The following is an 18,017-nucleotide window of genomic DNA, read 5'->3' as shown; positions in this document are numbered from 1 at the left end:
TCAGTCATTTGAGAAACCAAGGCTATTGAGTCTGCAAATAAAAATGCGGTGATTGACAGAGTCGAAAGCCTTGGCTTTTATCGATAGCGGTTATAATATCATTTAGAACCTTGAGCACGGCTGAGGTGCATCCATGACCAGCTTGGAAACCAGATTGCATAGTGGAGAAGGTACGGTGGGATTCGAAATTGTCTGATCTGTTTGTTAACTTGGTTTTTGAAGATTTTAGAAAGGCAGGGCAGGGTGGATATAGGTCTATAACAGTTTGGATCTAGAGTGTTTTCCCCTTTGAAGAGGGGGATGACCGCTGCAGCTTTCCAATCTTTGGGGATCTCAGATGATACGAAAGAGAGGTTGAACAAGCTAATAATAGGGGTTGCAACAATTTCAGCTGATAATTTTAGAAAGAGAGGATCCAGATTGTCTAGCCCAGCTGATTTGTAATGATCCAAATTTTGCATCTCTCAGAACATCAGCTGTCTGGGCTTGGGCAAGTTGCTAACATAGCTGCATGCTAGTTTACCAAAGTTGACAAAGCCATAAATATCTAGACTACCACTAGTAAGAAAAGCTTCTGTTCTACTGTTTGGACAACACAGCCGTTTGCTTTTAAACTTGTTTGTAAGTTGCTTTGCATCTTGTTTACTTTCTGAAGTGGATGCCACCCCCCTAACCATTCCCAATACAACAATCTTGAGTTCTACAAACAGTGATTAATTACCATATCCGAGGTTCATGGAACCCATCTGATTGGTGAGCTGCTGTGCTGGGGCCTGCGGGGCTATGGTGTGGTAGGGGGAATTAGGGGGTTGTCCATACGGAGAGGCGGCAGCAGCAGCAGGAGGGGCAGGGTACCTGGAGGACAGTAAACAAAGAGCTAAATATTATCTGTTCCAACAGACGAAAAAACTATTCAGTCCATTTACCTATTAGTGGACTTGAAGAAAATGGAAGGAATGCACTAAGAGTATTGGGATGAAGCCATGGTTGCCTTTCAATTCTTGACCCTTTTACCCAAAGTGTGCACTTGCTCCCTCCCACTCATTGGTTGAAAGCAATGACATGGTGTTAACATGGGCTAGAGGGTGTTTCTATCATAGGTATTACACCATTCCATTTAATACAATTCCATTAGGTGGATAGATCAAGTGCATACTTCAGGAAGAAGGGTAGAATTCAACCATTAGAACATTATTGTGGTAAATGGGCTCTGCTCGGTGGAGTAAGCTCTGTTACCTTTGAGGGTGAGCTCCATTCTGCTGAATGTTTGAGCCATACTGGCTGGAGACCTCAGGTGGAGGCATGCCGGAGGGGGATGACACAGGCTTCATCAAACCTGGAAGGTAAAAAAAAATCCTCTTATGGTCAGACAATATATACACAAAGTATGCACCTGAGCAAAATGTCTCATCTAAATGCTGTGCCAATAGCATTGCTGTCCACAAAGCATCCTCTTGCAGTCACACATTACATACACAGTACAGTATACACGGGCAAACCTAAATAACGAGGCGATAGTATGGCCGAGCAACAGAAATACATATCCCTAGGCTTACATTTTGTCATTTCAATTGGAAGCTGCATTGCTTGAATCATGAACAAACAATTGCTCCTGGACTAATAAAGAATTGCACACATCCCAAATGACAAGATCAGACCGGTTGGATGAAAAGCTAAACAGAAGATTTTACAGGAGGAATGAGACACCAAAGGAACGTGGCTTTACCTGTTGGTGGGGCTGGGAATGACTGAGGTTGTCCCCCATAATGTCCATAGAGGGGCTGGGCAGGCGAACTCCCAAACCCGGCTGGGTAGCCCCCCATCCCAGGCTGGGCCTGGGAGTATGGAGGCGTGGCAACATAACCCTGCTGACTCATCCTAAATGCTGTTAAGGTCTTCTCATTCCAAAATGGCAGAGATCCAAGAACCTGCAAAGACAGAAGCAAGGAATTTTGTTTTCTGAGGATGCAGTTCATTTAAGGCAGGCTAGACTTGAAGGGCCAAGAAAATGTTGCTTGAATTTAAAAGTGAGATTAAAAAAGCTCTAATTCACAGAATTTCACCAACCACAGCATTTAGAAACAACTGACACTGCACATGGGAAAATTTTTCAGAGACCGCACACTTGACAGGTTCGTGGTCTTAAGTAGTTTTTTCCCCACACCAAACATCAGTATTTTCCTACAGTACAAAGTAAATATGTGGTATTCTCCACTAGGCAATGCCAACAAGCAATATTTGACCTCAAAACAACAAGACCCAAGCGCATTGGACCGTTGGAGATAAGGTCCCATCGTCATTGTCTAATCTACAAGTGACTATACTTATGTCAGTTTCCTGCAACAATGCTCCTAAAATAAGATGTCTTATTTTCTCAAGATGAATATATGTGATAACATTTGACAATGGTTGGTTCATGATGACATATTGGAGCAGAAATTGTAGGCTATAGATATATTTAGCTGTTCAAATTATTCAAGTGCAGTGTTGGTGAAATCATTATTGAGCAATAGGCCTTTCAATAAGGCCAACGGTTATAAATAAATACATAGCCCTAAATACATTTGTCACCTTCTGCAAAATAGTATGCTATATTGTTTTCCCTTGTAAGCAAATTATTGTTCTCCCTTGTAAGCTATTCTTTATATTTTAATCTCACAGTAAAGTTGACATTTTCTCAATTTCAGAACCAACTAAGCTTGACTTGATGAACTTCCACACTATAGCCTACAGAGTTGTCAAATCTTGCTCAATTAACGCCACATAAACAGCTCTCACATTGACAACTTCGTTCTCGACTCGTAGACAATGAAATACAAAAGTGATTAAAAATACATGTAAAAAGTCCATAAATTAAGACAGAAATATCAAGAGACAGTCATAGCAACAAAAAAAATGTAAGACGAGTCCTTCAGCCACTACCCAGAATTGCCACGTCAAAGACCGTTATTTTCGACACAAATCTTAGCATCGCCAACCTAGGAAACGTTAGTCTACCATTTAGTTACAACCAAACTGACGCCAATATTTATCAACTGCAAGAAAATATAGCTGTTGTTTGCAGCACCCGAATCAATATCCATCTATCCAGCTCACAACATGCGTTTCTGATAGGCGCAGTGTACGTTATTTACAAATAGATACATTGTTGTTCATACACGGAAATGTCTACATGTGAAACTAAGTTTGCGTCACGGAGAAAGCATTCGGTTAAACACGTGCATTTCAATAGACCAATATATGATAAAATACCCTCTTACAAATCCCTTTAGGATTTTCTGTACAATTATTTACCTGTATTCTGGCGAGTATCTGCCGAGTCTTCTACTCTGAATTCCTGATCGTGAAAGCGGAGTGCCACGTCAAACTCCAACACAGCACCGGCCCCTATGCCATGTTTTCACTAGTTACCCCAGCCACAAAGTCAGAATCGCCGATATCGTAAAAATCCATGAAAACAAATATCTGCTTTAAAAGAAATTTAAGCTAGGGTTCGGCATAAGACTAGCAGTGTGGTTAGGGTTAGGTTAATAATCACATTTAAAGAAAATACATTTTAGAAATAGGCGGGGTTTATGACTTTGTGGCTGTGTTAACTTAGTGACGACCCCCATGTTTCGCGCTGTAGTTCTCAGTGGTGCGTGCGCATGCGCCAATTTGTTGCAAACCCTACAGGTCGGTGTAGACCAATTGCGCCGATTGCGTAGCATTAAACTCTTCAAGGCCCAGTAAATTGTGCAGTTCTGATTTGACAGTTAGTCCTATAGCGATGGCAAAAGGTAGGCTAAATGTAAACTATGAAGGAAGATGGGTAGACCCATTGCTTTCATGTTTCATTCACTATGCAGTAGTAGGTAGATATCCACTGTCACATGACCTTAAAAGGTGTATGTAATTGAGACCAAACCAGATCGTACATAGATATTAATTAGTTTTAGCAGGCTAGATCTACAAAATTCCAGATTTTGTTAAGATTATTTATAATGTGAAACCATCGTTTTCACAGTCAATCAGCAATTGATTTCAATTGTTTAATCTCTGCATAATTGTTGGCTATATGCGACTGTAGTGTGTTCATTCACTTTCTAGTATTCGTTTAGGCCTGCGTATGCTCAAGACAAATTCCCTACCAGTGAATTAAGTTTATATTATATTATGTATCGCCAAGGGTTAGTCCATTCTGTTCAATTCTATAGTTATTTATATTGTGTGGCCAAACGGAAAAGAGTACACTCAATATCCTTGGCACCTCACATGCCCATACTCGACTAAATTGACCGCGGGCCACTTACAGAGAACGTCATCAGAGAGGCTATTCAAATGTACAATGCAATTAATCAATAAATGTATAGGGATAAACAATACCAATTAAATAACTTTCAACCAATATTCTACTTAGGCCAACAAACCAACTTGACTAGAAAACCAGGCAGCATAATCGCTACATTGAGATATCAGAGCTCATTATTATTGTAACGACACTGTATGAAAAGTTCAACCCCGACTCAGTTGTGGCCCCATACAAATGCTGCTACAAGACTTTCCCTAGAGCGCACCACTTGATTCGCGCGCGGGCGGGTCCATATGCAATGACGTTTCAGAGCGGGCTGGACTCTGCATAACTTGCAGATGATGGGAATTATACTGCACTGTGCTGCTCTTGGTTTCATAGAGCCCTGTTGGTCCAACTCCGGACAATTTGATGATAGCGGTTTTGGTGGGAGCCTGTTGCGTGTGGCATGGGCACTGGGGATTATATCTGTGTTACGGTGCACGGAGGCGCGCCCTGGGGCTTCAGTCTCCGGGAGGGAGAGGGGGATGCCTACCGACGTCTGCAGGTTTATCAGGTAGAAACATCATTCGTTTGAAGTATGTTGTTTGTTAATTGTTTATGCTTTTGGAGTTGCCGAGTTTTAACAGACTAACGGAGCCTTGCGGGTTTGTTTCGTCTCGCTTTTATTTGTGGAATTGTTGTATTGAATCTTGAAAAAAGTTCATTTACATGTCATATACAGTGTGGCTTTAGGAACGTGGTTATGTCAAACAATGTTTGAAACTCCATTTTCAAAAGAGGATGTCATCTATGTTACAGTACCATTCTGATTTGGCTGGTATGCTAGTGCATCCAGACGATCAGTAGTTTATAATGTTAATAATTGTTACCAGCTGAAATAATGGTGCCTTTCACAATGGCATAACAGTCTTGGTGAGAATTTGTGGCCAACTAACTATTCTCCTCATGTTTAGAGGAACAGTGGCGATTTGGAAATTAATTCACTAGCTGCGCTGGAAATGTAGCCTATTTGATGGGAAGATGATGAGGCAGATATATGAATGATTTTGCTCTTTAGGGTTAAGGTTCTATATATTCTATGGTTAACCCTTTATTTGGGAAAATGCTATCAGCTTGTTTGTTTGGAACAGGCAGAATTCCCCATTTTCTGGTGTGTCGGAGATGTTTTGTGCGTAGGATTCTTGGAGACCCTTATATGGTCAGAGCTCGAGGGCTGCAGCGATCCTTTATCACAAGTGAAGATTTCAGCAAGAATCTAAACACGCGCTCGAGCTGTGGAAAGGAGAGAGACCGTTGCTATGCGCTGCGAGCGTACCTCCAGAGGTCACGGAGTGGTACCAATTTAAACAACAACAAGAGAAAGAAGGAAAGCTGTTGAACGGGACATATTATTTAGATTAAAAATAAAATAAATCGATTCAGATTTATCTTGTTTAATTGAAGATTATAATTTAAGCCTAATAGGCCTAATTGCGCAGCCAACCACTTGTTGATTCATTTAGTATTGTAGGCATAATCTGTATTACTGGCAACACAATATTAGGCATTACTGGCTACACATTACTGCTTTTAAGCAATTGCCTTCACTTGCACTAAAAGTTCACTTAGGTGGAAGTGATATATGGGCATCCCAATAAAAAAATCCTGAGCCAATACATATTTGAATACTTCATGAAATACTAAATACTTGGGGTTCCTGAACTTTGTGGAAGTACTTCCACCTAAGTAAAATTGTAAGTGGGCCCACAACACTGACCCAAACCTCACTTGTAGCCATTTGCTGTGTTTTAGGATGATTTTAGTCATTACAGTGCCTTCAGAATGTATTCATACCATTTGACTTTTTTCACATTTTCTTGTGTTACAAATTGGGATTCAAATTGTTTTAATTGTTTTTTTTCCCAATGATCTATACAACAAATACTCAAATGTCAAAGTGGAAGATGAATGAAAAAAATATTATCTTCATTAGATAAGTATTCAACCTCTTTATTCAATACATGTTAGAGTCACCTTTGGCAGTGATTACACCTGTGAGACTTTTTGGGTAAATCTCTAAGAGCTTTGCACACCTGGATTGCACAATATTTGCACATTATTCTTTTTTTAAACTCATCAAGCTCTGTCAGGTTGGTTGTTGATCATTGGTAGACAGCCATTTTCAAGGCTTGCCATAGATTTAAATCGATTTAAGGAGAAATTGTAACTCGGTCACTCAGAAACATTCAGTGTCATCTTGGTAAGATATTTGGCCTTTTGTTTTAGGTTATTATCCTGCTGAAAGGAACATTTGTCTCCCAGTGTCTGTTGGAAAGCAGACTGAACCAGGTTTTCCTCTAGGATTTTGCCAGTGCTTAGCTCTACTCCTTTTCTTTTTATAAAAAAAAAACTCCCTAGTCCTTGTCGATGACAAGCATACCCATAACATGATGCAGCCACCCCCATGCTTGAAAATATAAAGAATGGTACTCAGTGATGTGTTGGATTTGCCTCAAACATAATGCATTGTATTCAGAAAAAAAATTATTAGCCACATTTTTGCAGTATTACTTTAGTGCCTTATTACAAAAAGGATGCATGTTTTGGAATATTTTTTATTCTGTACAGACTTCCTTCTTTTCACTCTGTCATTTAGGTTAGTATTGTGGAGTGTTATTGAGCCATTCTGTTTTCTCCTATCACAGCCATTCAACTTTGTAACTGGAACTCCAGGAAACGATGGACAAAATATTGAAGAATTTAAGGTCATTTTTTGACAGACGTTGAAACTCAGTGCTTTGTAACTTGCTTTGTAATCAATCCTAAATGGTGGTTTCCCAGTCCCAGATTAAGCCTAGTCCTGGTCTAAAAAGCATGCTTAAATGGAGAATCTTCATTGAAAGTGCTTTTTAGTCCAGGACTAGGCCTAATCTGTGTCTGGGAAACTGGCCCTGAGGCTGTTAGCAAAGTTATTCATCATGAGTGCATGGTAAGTTACTCGTCATGAGAGCATAGTTTACTGAAGCACCTCCACTCTTATCTACAGCATAGTGTAGACTACACAGCATTTCATAGATGGTATAATTCATTTTTACTGCAGTGGGCTAAATCAGGGTCACACAGTGTTTCTTGGTAGTCTTAAATCTACTTTGAAACAAAAGTACACTCCTCACACACATGGTAATGGGCTTAAAAAAAGACACCTGTATCATGTCAGATATAGAGTTGAAATGTATTCAATTTTGAGTTTGCATCCCAATATTACACATTTTATACATCACAGAAGACTTAAATATAACAAAACCGTTTGACATAGAAACACCAGGTTTTTGGCAGGTTTTTAAAATAATATCGGTTAATTATGAAATTATGGAAATATAAATAATATTCCACCCATGAGGTCACTAGGTCATTTGACTGCAGGAAAAGTCTACATAGAATCTCATAATTACATTTTAAAAGAGCTGTCCACTGCCTGTATTAATAATGCTCCCTTTGAGCGCCAATATGATCTCTTCCACCTCTACTACATTTTTATTTGCTTTACCAATACCTTTTAATTCACATGATACCATGTGAAAAGCATAACCTCAAGCCTGACTGAAATAGCCCAAACTGCTCCACTAGAATGGTGACCGGCCGGACCTACCTATTGGGGCGTGCTCTCTCTGCTGTCTCTTGTAGTCCACGATCAGCTCGTTTTGTAGACGTTTGGAGAGAGGGTATTTTCCTGGTACCACACCGCCAAGGCACTCACCTCCTCCTGTTGGCTGACTTGTCGTTGTTGGTAATCAGTGTTATCACTGTTGTGTCATCAGCAAACTTGATGATTGTCTAAATAGCGCTAAACAGTATTGCAGTGTTTACAGTGTTGGGGAGTAGTGAACTGCATGTACAGTAGTTAAACTAGTAATAAAACTATATTTTTTATTAGCTTGGTGGTAGTTGAACCAAATTCCAGTCTTGGTAGTGTTTTCAGTTGTTAATTATGTTTTTGCCATGTAGCGGTTTAGCTAACTATTGAACTACACACCATTTGTTTTTGAAAAATAAGTAGACAAGAATTTCCTTTCTTTTCCAGCATCAGACCTGCCTAATTCTCACTTGAAACTTAGGTTTTTGTGTTTATTAAACTACACATTCTGTTAACATCCGACTCCATAGTGATCTGTTCTTGCAGTCATGTTTCTTAACTTAGCACTTTGTTTTTGTAAGATTGTACCATCTATAACCTAAAAGGGTCCTTTGGCTGTCCCCATTGGAGAACTCTTTGAAGAACCCTTTTGGGTCCAGGTAGAACTCTTTTGGGTTCCAAGAGTAGAAGAGGTAGAACCCTTTTGGGTCCATGTAGAACCCTTTTTTCGAAGAGTGTAGTCTGACATTTTAGATATGATAATTTTCCACTAATTAGTTTGAATGTAGAGTAATTTTTTTACCTTCAGAGTAATTTTTGCAAAGTAAACTATATTTTTCTTAAGAATAACTTTAACTTGTTCCAGTATGAAGTAATTGGTAGCTTGGTAAACTGCACTGAACAAAAATATAAATGCAACAATTTCAAAGATTTTACAGAGTTACAGTTCATATAAGGAAATCAGTCCATTGAAATCAATTATAGGCCCTAATCTATGGATTTCACATGACTGGGAATACAGATATCTGTTGGTCACAGATAACCCCCCCCAAAAAAAGCCAGTATCTGGTGTGACTATGATTTGCCTCATGCAGCGCAATACATCTCCTTCACATAGAGTTGATCAGGCTGTTGATTGTGGCCTGTGGAATGTTGTCCCACTCCTCTTCAGTGGCTGTGCGAAATTGCTGGATATTGGCGTGAGCTGGAACATGCTGTCATGCACGTCGATCCAGAGCATACCAAACAGCTCAATCAGTGACATGTTTGTTGAGTATGCAGGCCATGGCAGAACTGGGCCGTGCATTATCATGCTGAAACATGAGGTGATGATGGCAGATGAATGGCATGACAATGGGCCTCAGGATCTCGTCACAGTAACTCTGTGCATTCAAATTCCCATTGATAAAATCCAATTGTGTTCGTTGTCCGTAATTTATGGCTGACCATAGCACAACACCACCATGGGGCACTCTGTTCACAACTGCAGTCAGGTCAAGACCCTGGTGAAGATGACGAGCACACAGGTGAGCTTCCCTGAGACGGTTTCTGACAGTTTGTGCAAACATTATTTGGTTGTGCAAACCACAGTTTCATCAGCTGTCTGGGTGGTTGGTCTCAGACGATCCTGTAGGTGAAGAAGCCGGATGTGGAGGTCCTGGTTTGGCGTGGTTACATGTGGTCTGCAATTGTGAGGCCGGTTGGACGTACTGCCAAATTCTCTAAAATGACGTTGCAGGCGGCTTATGGTAGAAAAAATTACATTACATTCTCTGGCAACAGCTGTAGTGGACAATCTTGCAGTCAGCATGCCAATTGCACACTCCCTCAAAACTTGAGACATCTGTGGCATTGTGTTGTGGGACAAAAGTACACATTTTAGAGTGGCCTTTTATTGTCCCCAGCACAAAGTTCACCTGTGTAATGATCATGCTGTTTAATCAGCTTCTTGAAATGTCACACAAGTCAGGTGAATGGATTATCTTGGCAAAGGAGAAATGCTCACTAACAGGGATGTAAACAAATTTGTGCACAACATTTGAGAGAAATAAGCTTTTGTGCACATGGAACATTTCTGGGATATGTTATTTCAGCTCATGAAACCAACACTTTACATGTTGCGTTCATATTTTTGTTCAGTTTATATTTTCAGTGTAGCTTGCCTGACAGGATGCTCTCAATTGTGCATCTGTAAAAGTATGTGAGGGATTTAGGTGCCAGGACGCATATATTTGGCTATTTTGAAAATGTTTGCTTTTTGTGTCATACAATTTCAACTGAAGTCATCTTTCATTCTATTACTACATGTTGACAATCAATTGATTTAGTTAATTTATTTGGGACATTGACAAACAAGTAACAACTTTGATATGTAAAAAATTACACTGATGCTGTATTATATCATCCATGAGAAGCGTCACTCATCCACAGCCACTCCAGTAAGGTAATCTATAAATAAGTCAACCAACTGGATTTCAATTTTTAGACAAATAAAGTCTTGCTCTAAACCTTGTTATTGGCACAACTGGGGAACGTGTTGACATTCCAAAAAATACTTAAGCACGGCAGCTGTGAAAGAGGCCTTTCTAATGTAGCGTAGGGAATAAGGGGAAATGTAAATTAAATTAAAGGTGAATTACATTTGTAGGGAAATGCACCCCCCCACCCCCCACCCCCCACCCCCCACTCTACAAGTGACTCTTCAGTCTTCAAAGTGTTTTGTACATGACATCCTCATTGAACTAATTATATGATTTGTCGAACAAGTATCATTCTCCTGCAGTATTTTACGGTGCTAAGCTCCAAAAGAGGGTCCCTCCACAGTCTGAGCACATTGTTCTAAGTACTGTGTGAATGTCTTCAGCTTAGCTGTAAGAATGTTGCCTGTGCTGATGTGAAATGTCAATAGAAGACGTCTCTTGCTAGTCTACGCCTCAGTCGAGGATATCTGAAGAGTGACCTCATCCTAACAGAAAGTCATCTGGAAGACATAACTTTTAGCTTGTCTCAATACTTTTTGAGGGGGGTTGGGGCGGGGGCGGGTCAAGAGCTGTAAAAGTTTAAAAAGCTAACATACCAAGATTATGAGAAATACTCCACTGTCAGATGTAGGGTACTTTCATATCTGATTAGTTGGAGTTATTCAAAGCTTCTGTTGGATTAGGTGTGAGCAGGGCTCCCTCCAAGGAGAAAGTGATTGTTCAATGTACTGACATGCAGTAGATCACAGTGTGAGGGGGTCTCTCTACACTCTCAAGAGGCAGTTTTCCATATATGGGAATTTATTTTGTAAGTTTTGGGAGTCCTGGCTTGAGAACAAAGTTGGTGAAGTCACAACCCACAGATTTTTTTTTTTTTTTTAAAGGTGCAGAAACTCTTTAGCGTGACTGAAAGGCAGCCACATTTCTGTAAGTGGAGGATACTTATTTGTAACACTTTATTTGGATAGTCCTAAGTAGATGGTTTGTCGATGTTCAGTGGATAGATGTTCAATAATCGTCAACAACATTTCAACTAATTATCCAAATCAAATTAAACTGTATTTGTCACATGTGCCAGATACAACAGGTGTAGACCTTACCGGGAAATGCGTACTTACAAGCCCTTAACCAACAGTGCAGTTCAAGAAAGTGTTCAGAAAATATTTACCAAATAAACTGAAGTAAAAATAATAAAAAGTAACACAATAAAATAACAATAACAAGGCTATATACAGAGTCAATGTATTGGGGTACAGGTTAGTCAAGGTAATTTGTACATGTAGGTAGGGGTGAAGTGACTATGCATAGATAATAAACAGAGACTAGCAGCAGTGTAAAAAATAAATGGGGGGGGGGCAGCAATGTAAATAGTCCGGTGGCCATTTGATTAATTATTCAGCAGTCTTATGGCAAGGGGGAGAAGCTGTTAAGGAGACTTTTTGTCCTAGACTTGGCGCTCCGGTACCGCTTGCTGTGCGGTAGCAAAGAGAACAGTCTATAACTTGGGTGACTGTTTTCTTTGACAATTTTGGGGATTGTCTCTGACACCGCTTAGTATATAGGTCCTGGATGGCAGGAAGCTTGGCCCCAGTGATGTACTGGGCTGTACACACTATCCTCTGTAGCGCCTTACAGTCAGATGTCAAGCAGTTGCCATACCAGGCGGTGATGGAACCGGTCAGGATACTCTCGATGGTGCAGCTGTAGATCTTTGAGGATCTGGGGACCCATGCCAAATCTTTTCAGTCTCCTGAGGGGGAAAAGGTGTTGTCGTGCCCTCTTCTCGACTGTCTTGGTGTGTTTGGACCATGATAGTTTGTTGGTGATGTGGACACCAAGGAACGTGAAACTCTCGACCCACTCCCCTACAGCCCCATCGATGTTAATGGGGGCCTGTTCGGCCCGCCTTTTCCTGTAGTCCACAATCAGGTCCTTTTGTCTTGCTCAAGTTGAGTGACTGGTTGTTGTCCTGGCACCACATTGCCAGGTGTCTGACCTCCTCCCTATAGGCTGTCTCATCGTTGTCTATGATCAGGCCTACCACTGTTGTATCATCAGAAAACTCAATGATGGTGGAGTTGTTTGGCCATGCAGTAATGAATGAGGAGGGAGTACTGGAGGGGACTAATAACACATTCCTGAGGGGACCCTGTGTTGAGGATAGGTGTGGCAGACGTATTGTTGCCTAACCTTACCACCTGGGGTCGGCCCGTCAGGAAGTCCAGGATCCAGTTGCAGAGGGAGTTGTTTAGTCCCAGGGTCCTTTAGCTTTATGATGAGCTTTGTGGGCACGGAGGATGTTGAACTCTGAGTTGTAGCCAATGAACAGCATTCTCACATAGTTGTTGCTTTTGTCCAGGTGGGAAAGGGCAGTATGGAGTGCGATTGAGATTGCGTCATCTGTGGATCTGTTGTGGTGGTGTGCGAATTTGAGTGGGTCTAGGGTATCTGGGATGATGCTGTTGATGTGAGCCAGTCTTTCAAAGCACTTCATGGCTACCGACGTGAGTGCTACGTGGCTAGGTTTCCCTTTGTAGTCCGTAATAGTTTTCAAGCCCTGCCACATCCGATGAGCCTCAGAGCCGATGTAGTAGGATTCAATCTTAATCCTGTATTGACGTTTTTGCCTGTTTGATGGTTCGTCTGAGGGCATAGGGGGATTTCTTAGAAGCGTCCGGATTAGTGTCCCGCTCCTTGAAAGCGGCAACTTTAGCCATTAGCTCGATGCGGATGTTGCCTGTACTCCATGGCTTCTGGTTGGGATATGTACGTACGGTCACTGTGCGGACGACATCGTCGAAGCACTTATTGATGATGCCGATGACTGAAGTGGTATACTCCTCAATGTCAGTGGATGAATGCCGGAACATATTCCAGTCTGTGCTAGCAAAACAGTCCTGTAGCGTAGCATCCCCGTCATCTGACCAGTTCCGTATTGAGCGAGTCACTGGTACTTCCTGCTTGTAAGCAGAGCTTTGTATGCATCTATGGGTGTGGAGTAAAGGTGGTCGAGAGTTTTTGTCCCTCTGGCTGCACGTGACATGCTGGTAGAAATGAGGTCAAACGGATTTAAGTTTGCCTGCATTAAAGTCCCCGGCCACTCTCGAGCGCCGCTTCTGGATGAGCATTTTCTTGTTTCCTTATGGCTTTATACAGCTGGTTGATTGCGGTCTTCGTGCCAGCATCGGTTTGGAGTGGTACTGTAAATAGACGGCTACAAATAATATAGATTAGAACTCTCTTGGTAGATAGTGTGGTCTACAGCTTAACTTAAGGTACTCTACCTTAGGCGAGCAATACCCTAAGACTTCTTTAACCTCTCTGGGATCGTTCGGGATGCTAGCGTCCTAACTCGCCAACAGCCAGTGAAATTGCAGGGCGCCAAATTCAAAACAACAGATCTCATAATTAAAATTCCTCAAACATACAAGTATTTTACACCATTTTAAAGATGCACTTCTCGTTAATCCAACCACCGTGTCCGATTTCAAAAAGGCTTTCCGGCAAAAGCAGAACATATCATTATGTTATGTCAGCAACTAGTCACAGAAAGCATTCAGCCATTTTCCAACCAAAGAGGAGGTGTCACAAAAAGCAGAAATATAGATAAAATGAATCACTAACCTTTGACGATCTTCATCAGATGACAGTCCCAGGACTCAATGTTACACAATACATGTATGTTTTGTTCGATCAAGTTCATATTTATATCCAAAAACCTCAGTTTACATTTGCGCCATGTTCAGAAATGCCTCCAAAACATTTGGAGAAATGGCAGAGAGCCACATCAAATAACAGAAATACTCATCATAAACTTTGATGAAAGATACATGTTTTACATAGAATTAAAGATGAACTTGTTCTTAATGCAACCGCTGTGTCAGATTTCAAAAAAAGCTTTACGGCAAAAGCACAATATTCAATAATCTGAGAAAAGCGTTCAGCCACAAAAGCAAGCCATACAGTTACCCGCCAAATTGTGGAGTCAACAAAAGTCATAAATAGCATTATAAATCTTCACTTACCTTTGCTGATCTTCGTCGTATTGCACTCCCAGGACTCCCACAAGAAACGTTTGTTTTGTTCGATTACGTCCATATTTATGTCCATATACCTCTGTTTTGTTCGCATTTAGTTCACTATTCCAAAGGCACAATGCGCGATGTTTACAATCAATCCTTAGGGTCTTTTTATAATAAATCTTCAATAATATTCCAACCGGACAATAGCGTATTCATTACAGAGGAAAAAGAAGGAACGGCGCGCCCGCGTGACCACGCAGTAAACAACTGATTGGCTTCAGCCTAGTCCACTTGTTGAAACGGCTCTTATTCAACACCCTTCCGCAATAGAAGCCTCAAACAACTTTCTAAAGACTGTTGACATCTGCTGGAAGCCTTGGGAAGTGCAATTTGGCCCCATAGACACAGCATATTGGATAGGCAATCACTTAAATGAAACTACAAACCAGCTGTTATTGACAAATGGACACTCCCCCGCCCCACGTCTTACCAGATGTAGCTTCTTTACTTACTCCTCTACGATTCTCAGAAGGCAGCCTGACCTCCGCCCCCTTTTTATCCATCTTTTTTTTCACGCAATTGATGGGGATTTGGGCCTGTTCCTGAGAAAGCAGTATATCCTTCACGTCAGACTCGTAAAAAAAAAAAAATCTTCTTACAGATTGAGGTGAGTAATTGCTGTTCTGATGTCCAGAAGTTATTTTTGGTCATAAGAGATGGTAGCAGCAACATTATGTACAAAATAAGTTGCAAAGAAAACCTAACAAAATTGCAGTTGGTTAGGAGCACGTTTGTTCATCACCTGAGATGTGAATAAAAATACCCTCAAATGATCGGTGACATTCTGTGCTGTCACCTCACGAAACATTTGATATCAAATAAAAAATGCTGGCGTATAGGGCCAAATTTACAATTTTAGCTTTACTGTCCAAATACATACAGAGCAGTGGAGGCTGGTGGGAGGAGCTATAGGAGGATGGGCTCATTGTAATGTCTGGAAATGGAATCATCGGAACGGAATCAAACACATGGAAACCACGTTCGACTCCGTTCCATTAATTCCATTCCAGCCATTACAATGAGCTCATCCTACTATAGCCCCCCTACCAGCCTCCTCTGATACAGAGGGGGACGTAAACTCCAAGGAAAAGACCAATCTCCGATAAGAGGGTAAAGAGACCAAATAAATACTTTCAGGTTGGGTTTAGCTACTGAATTAATCATACAATGAAACACTACAACACTTGCACCATACCAAACTAACTTGCGGTTTCCCTTTCCCTATCTCTCATGGTGATGTTGATTAATCACTGTCACGTGGCATTTGCTGCCACATTGCAGGGAGTTGTGGCAAACTGAGTCTTTTGATTTCTACAGCCCCTTGAAATTATATCACTTGACAGACAGGCAGGCATGGGAAATTGCATGAGATGAAAAACGCCCTGGGAATTCATCCATGAAGGCTAATTACGGACCTTGGATTGCTATGACAATATAGAAATATAGCTAAATGGGATTCAGTTTGTGCTACAGCTCATTTGAAAGTGCCAGTGATGCTACTCCAACAGGGTTAAATCCTATGAGATAAGTATGTTGTCCTGTTTCTGTGTCCAAGCAGAATCCAGACAGGCGGACAATCACCCTCAAGTTACCTTCCTATGTAGTCTGCACAGATGGTAGCAAGTGTATGGATAGGGCTATTTTCGCCTTCCAATTACTGAGATATGTCACTGCGAATCAAGTCAACCCTGTTGTCTGACGACCAGAATAAATGTTTCCTTCAAATAAAGACTTTGGATTCCCTTTGCGTAAATAGCAATGTCATTACAGGGAGGAGTGCTGAAGTCATTTCAAAAGAGGGCAGTAAAGCAATTTCCCATATTTCCCATAATATCACTCCTGGGTGAGAGCAGTCTTAACTCTTCTTTGGACTGGTTTTCTAGACTAAAAAGCATGCTCACTAGAGAGTCTCCATTGAAATATCCTATTAGTCCAGGACTAGTCCTAATCTGTGTCCGGGAAACCAGCCCTGTGAGTATAGCGGCCTTTTGTTACTTGTGCATTAGTCCTAATGGTGGACCACATGCGCTTGATTAAGATGCTGTACTATCAAATATCCCTTTCTCATGCATCCCTTGCAGTCGTAGAGTTGTAGCAGGAGACAAATGGCTCTGTCCAATCACAAGTGGTGACTGCAGGATTTCATTGTGGTGGCCAATCAGTGCTTGTCCCTTCCTGTGAGGACGAAAATGAAAACCTTGATATCAAGTTGAGTGATTTTGTTTTAAACAGTATGCACTGCCTTATCAATTCAATGAATGCATAAAACAAACGCACAGCTTTGTTATTTTATGTAACTCCAGGAGCTTCGGCTTACGAGCATGAATTGTCTAATTTTGGCCCTACAGATGACAATATAAAATGTCTGACTGTTAAAAATCTTTATGTATGGTAAATACCACATTGTAACTACGCGAGATTGCGTTGAACGCTGCACTGTAATCTGAACGACAGATTCAAACCTCTCACACTCTTTATGAATAATAAAAAGCATCGGGGTGTTTCCTTTGTTGATCTTTCCATACCAAGAGCAAAATAGAAACAGATGAAAAATAACAATTCAAACGCAGCATATACAGTAACCGGAGGAACCTATTATAAGCAACCCAAGACTGAAATTTAACAGTGGCAACTCAGTCCGGTCTAGAATATTGTCTGACATTATGTGTGTATCACTATGGCTCAGGAGGGGAAAGAAATGAAAGGAGTGGTGCTGTGGTGGTCCAGACAGACTTTCCTCCCATAGAGAGGTACGAGTCCAAACACAGGCTCACAGGAGTTCTCCATATATGGCCGTTTGCACACAGATGGCTCCTAAAACTCAGGCTGGAGTCGCACTGTTTTATCAGATGGTTACCAGCTCATTAACCTAATGAAGCAGCCGTAAAAGAAACACCTGAGGAGGCGTTTTTCTTTCTGGTCCTGACGAGAAAAAATTACTGTGGGTGGAGATTCTCTTCTGCACTGATCAACCAATCGATTAATGTGGAGGAGGAGTTAAGATGTCACCTTGTTAAAGTCCAAAAGCAGAAGTCGCGTCACAGGCTCTTTCCATTTCCCCTTAAAACAGGACGCATCCGGTTATTTCCAACCTGCAGAGGGTGCCAGCTCATAAAATAAACCCATAAAACATATCTGTATATATAGCGAGATCTCGTATTTATCACAGGTTGCCTTTTTAGAAGTGTTAAACTCTTAGCTTCATGCCCAGACTTGTTTGATACTAAGTGTGATGGAAATGGTATTTGTGTAGAAGTACCGTATATTATAATTATTGTACGGTATACATATGTGAGTCATGTTGATACTATGTTGGCTAGTGTGGGGACTGGTTTAATGAACTCTGACAGAGGCAGTTCGCTAGAATGAGGGGGCTCAAAACAACGTAGGAGAGGCAGCACATTAAATTCTGGGCCAGGGTTACAAGCAGAGTGAGTGACAACAACAAGGCCTATACGCCATGCAAGTGGTGCGTTCCTGCATCGTACTTCCTGATCTTTTGCATGGGCTTCAATATATATCATCAAATTAATGAAAATTAGGTCAAA

General features: G+C 41.1%; 2 protein-coding genes across 3 annotated transcripts in view; one reads left to right on the top strand and one right to left on the bottom strand.

The window, feature by feature from the left end:
- Window positions 1-7,942, bottom strand: part of LOC112214698 (protein transport protein Sec24D-like) — a 31,576-nt gene extending 23,634 nt beyond the window's left edge. Inside the window, 4 exon segments of the mRNA XM_042298361.1 lie at window positions 722-855; window positions 1,237-1,336; window positions 1,727-1,928; window positions 7,923-7,942. Coding sequence (XP_042154295.1) covers window positions 722-855; window positions 1,237-1,336; window positions 1,727-1,877 — 385 coding nt within the window. The 5' untranslated portion in view covers window positions 1,878-1,928; window positions 7,923-7,942.
- LOC112214697 (synaptopodin-2) overlaps window positions 4,633-18,017 on the top strand; it is a 44,410-nt gene continuing 31,025 nt past the window's right edge. The window contains exon 1 of one of the 2 annotated variants that reach the window (XM_024373647.2): window positions 4,633-4,847. In XM_024373647.2, coding sequence (XP_024229415.1) covers window positions 4,740-4,847 — 108 coding nt within the window. In that variant the 5' untranslated portion in view covers window positions 4,633-4,739. The remainder of the gene's footprint in view (window positions 4,848-18,017) is intronic. The other variant, XM_024373646.2, reaches the window with a different exon arrangement.

The sequence above is a fragment of the Oncorhynchus tshawytscha genome, linkage group LG15, assembly GCF_018296145.1.
Source record: "Oncorhynchus tshawytscha isolate Ot180627B linkage group LG15, Otsh_v2.0, whole genome shotgun sequence".
Lineage (NCBI taxonomy): Eukaryota > Metazoa > Chordata > Actinopteri > Salmoniformes > Salmonidae > Oncorhynchus > Oncorhynchus tshawytscha.
Note: the sequence above shows the minus strand (reverse complement) of the source record. Positions and strands in the feature narration are given on the sequence as shown.